Source organism: Odontomachus brunneus, unplaced genomic scaffold, assembly GCF_010583005.1.
Source record: "Odontomachus brunneus isolate Ranch 3 - 2012 unplaced genomic scaffold, Obru_v1 Obru_scaffold_143, whole genome shotgun sequence".
Lineage (NCBI taxonomy): Eukaryota > Metazoa > Arthropoda > Insecta > Hymenoptera > Formicidae > Odontomachus > Odontomachus brunneus.
This window is the reverse complement of record NW_022639593.1, coordinates 410,755-418,377: the sequence shown is the minus strand read 5'-3', so window position 1 is coordinate 418,377 and position 7,623 is coordinate 410,755. Positions and strand designations below refer to the sequence as shown.

At 30.0% G+C, this 7,623-nt stretch overlaps 1 protein-coding gene across 4 annotated transcripts in view; it reads left to right on the top strand.

Moving 5' to 3' along the window:
• Positions 1-6,194, top strand: part of LOC116850350 (leucine-rich repeat-containing G-protein coupled receptor 4-like) — a 23,216-nt gene extending 17,022 nt beyond the window's left edge. For all 4 annotated transcript variants that reach the window (XM_032828541.1, XM_032828544.1, XM_032828543.1 and 1 more), the window contains one exon: positions 3,814-6,194. In XM_032828541.1, the coding sequence (XP_032684432.1) occupies positions 3,828-5,672 (1,845 nt within the window). In that variant the 5' untranslated portion in view covers positions 3,814-3,827 and the 3' untranslated portion in view covers positions 5,673-6,194. The remainder of the gene's footprint in view (positions 1-3,813) is intronic.
• The last annotated feature ends 1,429 nt before the right edge of the window (positions 6,195-7,623 follow it).

Sequence of the window (7,623 nt, the reverse complement as noted above, 5' to 3'; positions counted from 1 at the left end):
TAGAATAAAAGGAAAGTGTACGGAGTATTTTAGAGATGTACTTAATCGATCGCAAATGTCGTTTTGTAGATATATCTGTTTATCTCGATGTATTTTGCAGGAATTTTTAGCATGCGTTTTCTCGCTTCTGACGTCATTAAAAAGAGATGGATGATGCGACTCCCCAGTAGCCTTAATGCCAGTAGTAAATTCCTATTTGGAAAGGGATATAAAAAAATCGCATTATTATATTTTGCATTTATGACTGCGGAGATTATAATTTAAAATTTTTTTATAAAATATAAAAATCTTTAAATTAAAAAATTAAATATATAAAAATTCTTAATTTAAAAATATAAAAATTTATAATGTAAAAATCTTCTTATAATAATATAATTTTTATAATAATATAATAATAATAATATAATTTTTATAATAATATAATAATAATATAATTTTTTTAAATGTTTATTTGCTAAGCTAAAAAACTTACCTATGTCAAAATTATGTTATAACGTTGATTTTGTAAAGACACGTTTTTTTAGACAAAAAGCAATAAAAATTAACATAATAAAGATTTGATTACTTTCATTATAATATATTTTGACCTGAAAGAACGTAAACAAATTATTTTAAAGAACGTATAATAATAATAATTTTTAAAGAATATAATAATAACTTTTAAAAACTATATAATATACAGTTCTTATTAAATATAAATTTAATAAACTCTTTAAATAAAATAATGATTTTTATGCAATTATTAAATTGTAATTAATATTTAAATGTTAATTAAATTTTAATTACAATTTTATATATCAGAATAAAAATTATTTCTCTTCTGATTGTTTATTTGTTATACTGTGAAGGGATTGGAGAGGAGGGAGCCTTAAGAAGCATTTTGTTTAAAACTATTTTGTAATATATGAAGTTTATTGTTACTATATTTTGCTTCAGAAAAATTTGCAAAGATATGTTTTTGATAGATAAAATGATATCGTAATTTCTTTTCTTTTTCTTAGATTCTTAATTTGATGTTTTAATTACTATTTTTATTATTACTATATAATATTATTACAATAATATATTTTTATGTATTGTGTTATTATTTTAAATAGTGCTTTATTTTATTAAATATAATTTGCTATAATTTATTACTAACTATAACTTATTTTACAAATTATTTAATCTATTATTATACAATTAGATACATCATGAACAAGCTTTCAGGTAGTTAAATATTGATTAACCTATCTCATTTAATTATCAATATATTCGACTTTAATCATTCTATTAATAAAGTTACTTTAGTCTACGCGAGATCGCACTTCAAATGCTCCATCAACGTTATACACTAAATGTACATGCAAAACACTATCTGAGATCTTCGTGTGCAAACTGTATCTGAAACAAACTTTATAGAAGCGCCTGAGATAGGTTCAAATATAAGACAGGTTAATTATGTATTTCATTTATGTATTGTGAAAAGAACAGTGGGGTTTTTAGACAAAAGCAATAAAAATTAATATAATAAAGGTTTGATTACTTTCATTATATTATATTTTGACTTGAAAGAATAATAATTTTTAAAGGACATAATAATAATTTTTAAAAATTATATAATATATAATTAATATAACTATAACTATATAGTATATAATATATAATTATATATTATATTATTATATAGTATATAATATATATTATATTATATTATATATAATATATTATTGAAAACAATATTAATAAATTATTTATAAATTAATTAAAGTAATGATTTTTATGCAATTTTTATTAAATTGTAATTAGTATGATATACTAATATCATATAACTGCACAGAAAATATAATTTTATTTTAACTAATCTAATTAATTCTAATTAAAATTCAAATTAATAACACATCACTGAAATTTATTTATTCACACGATGGGGAAACAAAATATTATTTCTATATTCTATATTCTATATTCTTTATCCTATATTTTTATTTTTTAATATAATCGTAAATATTAAGAAATAAAATTACATGACAATCGAAAATTTATTTCACTGCTTTTAAATCACATTTTCTTCTTTTCTAATTGCAATATCTGTTCGATTTCAATGAAATTCAAGGAGAAATGCCAATTGTTCTAAAACTGTTCTAAAAAGAACAGTTGCAATTTTTTTTCCCCACTGTTCCTCTCATACATAAACGAAATACATAATTAACCTGTCTCCTATTTGAACCTATCTTGGGCTCTCTAAAGTTCGTTTCAGATACTTACACACTCAAAGATCTCGGACCGTGTTTTGCATGTACATTTAGCGTATAACGTTGATGGAGCATTTGAAGTGCGATCTCGCGTTTAAAGCGAGCCTTCACGCCTCGTCTTCGCACTTTCATACCTTCTCGCCGATCTCGAATCTTAGATAGTGTATAACGCACTTGTTAGCTTTACGGTAAAATTGCTCGTCGACGTGTCGCGACGCCGCCGCTGGAATGCGTGCGCATCCACGTGGAGTTATTGCGAGGCATCGTGAATTATGTAATTTACGCATCCTGGACTTCGAGAGCCGCGCAACCGGTTCCCATAATACCCGATATAAGTTTCGGAGGGTAGCCTAAGCCGTCGTTTATCAAGATTCACGTAATTATACCGATACGAGAGCTATCATACGCGACGTCGTGAAATAGTCGCGAAGCGTGGGATTCTATGACGTGAGCGCTCGCGCACACTGTAGAATTTTCTCGGGCTATCAACGTGGAGTCCCGAAGTCAACGTCCTGACGAAGTTTCTCACATTTTACCGGGATTGACTACTTAGATATAAAGCCGAGACATGCACATGTTTCACTCGCAATACTTCGTTAATTAATCACACAGCACTTCCGGTACAATATAATATAAATTGATCGATATCACCAAACATTATCTCTAAGTTCTTAGAGTGAAACTCACTTATTCTACTCAACTCAAAAGAAGTCAAATTTCAGTCGAAGCGATAGTGAAAATATTGTCATCAGGAATTATAGGAGTGAATGTCTAATACTTTGTAATTCACCAGCGAATCTAAGCCATCGTGATTTGTCAATGTCATCAATAAAAACATACATCTTTCATTAGATGCTTGTATCGTCAAAAATATAGAACGCTGTTTAGTAACATTAAAACTATTGTAAGCACAATTAAAATCCGAGTATTTTAATTTTAATAATAAATCTTTTTCTTTTATATCAGTATTTATATAATTAGAAAAACATAAAAAATACGTGTGGTTAAATACATATCACACTTTCAACACACCAGGGCAAAACAACGCGACTGCTTTGATCAAATCACAAAATATTAACTCAAACTTAAAATGAATTCTTATCCATAGTGAGTGTTGCGATCAATCAAAGTAAATTAATTCTTATATCAGATTCATTATTTGATTTAGAATAGAAATATTTCCTTCGACTATTTAAAGTAGAGAACTCAGTCTATATGAACGAAAATTTCAAATTTGAGTGACTGTAGTAGGGCTGTCACCCTACTTTTCGAGTGCACTAAGGAATAGATATTTGATATAAAGATATTTATGGAATAAAAGTTTATTTCATAAAAATAAACTTTATTTCACAGAAATAAACTTATATTCCACAAATGTTAAATTTTTTTCTCAGTGTGAAATTTTGCGTGAAGGAATTTAAAATTTTTTTATAACTGACAATGTTTTTTTATAAACTGTTCAGAGTGGAGAATTCACTCTATATAAATAAAAATTCACTCAAATTTGAATGACTCGACTGTCACTCTACTTTTCAAAAAAATTTAGAATCTTTTTTATAATTAACGATTTTATTTTTAGGAAATCGTCAGAGGATGTTATCCTTTATTATATGTTTGCTGCCTCTAGCAGCAAGCGTGCCTATAGAGCCGCCTTCAAAGAATTATTTCTTGGACATCGACAATGATACCCTAAGAAACGTTCGCTTCGTCGGAGAGCCTAGTCTTCAGCTGAATCTATCGAGTATGAATCTCCATACATTGCAGAAGAACGCATTTGACTACGTAGACGATATAGAATCGCTCGACCTTTCCAACAATTCACTGACTTCACTGCCTGAATTCGTGTTCTCCAACCTAACGAAGCTGAAGAACCTGTGGCTGTCGAACAATCAAATATCGAATATACGCACGCTATTCGTTGGCTTGGAGAACCTACAGCTGTTGGACATCTCTCATAATCATATCAGACACCTCAGAAGAGGTTACCTGTTCGGCCTGCCCAAGTCTACCAGAATCCTCACCGATGGAAATATCTTCTGGAGCATCAGTACGGACGTGTTTGCCAATTTTTTTCTTAAGCATGCGGAAGCAACGAGCCAGGTGACATCCGCCGACGAAGAAGAAAAAGAGGAAATTGACAACATAGTTCTTGAGGAACAAAAAAACCTCGAAACCTTGAGCAAAGACACTCGAGTAAAACTTTGCAAATCCGATGGTATCGTAACGTCATTGGAAATCCTCCAAAAGGATGAGAAACTCGCAGAAGGGTGTGCCCAAGTGCCACTCGACGCGGACAAGAAGGAAGTGATGCTTCAGGAACAGAACATCACAGCCTTTCAGGAAGGCTGGTACCAGCTGCAGTCTCTGCCGATCGCCTCGTTAGATTTGTCAAATAACGAAATCGCTGAGATCAGGGAGGCGACGTTAAACGATTTACCAGCAGGTCTGACGGATGTGAACTTCTTGGGGAACAAAATTCACAGGATCTGGAGCGAGGTGATCGAGAACGAGCATCTAAAGAGTCTCAACTTCAAAGACAACCTGATCGAGGAAATCGAAGACAACGCATTCGGAAAGACAAAGTTGCACGGACTGTATCTCGTTGACAATCAGCTGGAAAGTCTAAACTTCGTCTCCACGTTGCCGAAGACTTTAACGGACCTTGTTCTGAACGGAAACCGTATAATATCCGTTCCAGATGGTGTATTTACCAAGTTGTCCCGCCTGATCTATCTATATCTTGAAGACAACAAGATCGAAACGTTGCGGAATAATACTTTCCAGGGTCTAATGTCCTTGCATAAGCTAATGTTAATGAGGAACCGCGTGACGACAATTGAACCAGCCGCCTTCAAAAGTCTGACAGCATTGAGGGTACTCGATCTATCTCACAACTCCGTAAACAATTTGCATAATGGCACTTTCGCGGAGTTGACAGCTCTGAAGGAGTTGAATCTCGCTTGGAACAAAATCACCGAGGCTTCGTTCGCCAATCTTCCGAGTACTCTGAACTTCCTGTACCTCAATGACAACGAGATCGAAAGGCTTGAGGAAGGTAGCTTTGTTCGCACTCCTAGGCTATCTTTGTCCTTGACCGGAAACAGAATATCTAGTATAGCACGCAGTGCCTTCGACCTGCCCACTCTCAGGGACTTATACTTGAATAACAACAATTTGACGACCATCGACGGTGACAGCTATGAAGGTTTGGGACATCTAAGGCGCCTTTGGCTCTCGGAAAATGATATCACTGAGATCCGCAAAGGCTCCTGTAAGAATCTCGGCAGTCTTTACATTTTGGATATATCAAGGAATCCTTTTCACAAATTGGAGAACGGTGCTCTGTATGGCCTCAATACTACTCCTATGGAAAGTAGCTTGTACATCTATGAAAACAATTTGAAGGAAATGCAAGCCGGCCTCTTCGAAGACGTTTGATCGCCTTAAAAAATTCGTTCTTTGATACATTATATACAATACGCTTCTGCAACAGATAAAGAATTGTTTAATATACACACATATATATTTAGTATTTTATATTTATCGTCTTCACATATATTATATACATATTTTTCTTTTATATTACAAATTTATATAACATTTAATTTAACATTTAATTTAAATTATAAGTACAAAAAGAGAGTTAAATAAAAATTAAATTAAGTTAAATTATATAATTTATATTAATTTAAATAATTCCCAGATAGCACAAAATCTTCAGAAAATGTTCTAGAATGTTTTTAGGATGTATAAATGTTCTTAAAACGTCTTTAGAATGTCTTTTGAAGATTTGTACTGTATGGGTTAAATTATGAATTATTCAAATTATTTTAACTTAATTAATTTAATTTAATTTAACTGTAAGTATATAAAATAAATATACAAAGTGGAATGTAATTTGTGGTATCATCGAGTAAAGGATTTTTCGTATAGAAATAAAAAATGGAAGATATAAAAACATTCTTTCGTATGAAGTTTTCTTTCAAGAAATTAATTTTTAAGATTTATCAGATATACATGCCTATGACTGTATACGGCTTAATTAATGTATCATGTTACTTATAATTTTTATTCGTATTATATACTTTATATTCGTATTATATAGTTTATATTCGTATTATATATTATATAGTTATATATTATATAGTCAAACATTGAAGCTGACGTAATTTATTTTTTATTCATTCTACTATTTTATTTGTCGCTTAGCTACAATTAAATTTTATCTCAATGATGTAACATCTAATAAAAAATATACTGATATACTACTTATTTTGAAAGCTTATGATGGCAGAAGCAATATCTCTGCTGCAAGTAGGTACTACAAAAAACAATTTCTTGCCCATTTAATTGTATACATATTTAACAGATTTAAAAAATCGATTTTCAGAAGAATAAAATCTTTGTACTAGTTTTTAAGCAAAATAGCAAAAGTAAATCTCACTTATTATAAAAAAGTTTTAAACAAAAAAATACGTTTCCACAATTATATGTATTTTATATTATGCTATCATAAGTACACATAAAAATATTGCATTCAATAAAATATATTGTTTCAAGTATTTTAACAACGTGCCAGAGTTGCCGTTCACAAAGTGGCGAATACAATATGGCGGAAAAAATATTACTTCGGAATAAGAAACCGTTCTCAGCTGAAACCAGAATTATGACGTGCCAGTACACAACTCTATTTTCCTTTTTCTTTTGTTTTTCTTGTTTTTAATTTTTTTCAATTTTTTGTTTTTTCCTTTGTTTTATATTCTCTTTCTATTTTATTTCGTAACTCCTTTTATTTTGTTTTCCAACTATTTAAAAATATATATTTATAAATTAGTTTTAGTGTGATAAATTTGAAAACAATTTTTTTCGTTTTAAAAATCTGATAGTAGTTTCATAATAAGTAACCTCGAAAACTTTTGGGTAATATTTGCTGTTGACTTTTGGTGGTTTTTTTCAAATGCTTTCTAAATTAAAGTAGGGACGCCATATGGCGTCACTCGTCTTTTTTATTGGTTAAATTAAAACAAAAAATCGGTTTGCCTACTAATATATTCCACTCTATGTAGCATACTATCGATATGCTACATAGAGTGGAACTAATCTTTATTCAATAAAGTTTTATAATCAGTGTTATACATTAATTAATCAATGTTTTTTGCTATAATAATCGGCAAATCAGTAATAAAAAATAATCAATCATCATTAATAAAATTACAAATAATTTCTTCGATTAATGAAATTAGTTATTAACAAACTTTGATGGAATTGATTATACTCTGATTAACAATTATCTTTTACAAAAGTCTTTTATGGAAAAATTTTACTTACTTTTATATGAAGAATAACTTTCTTTTCAATTGTTTATCACGAGTTACACTTCTGTGTATAC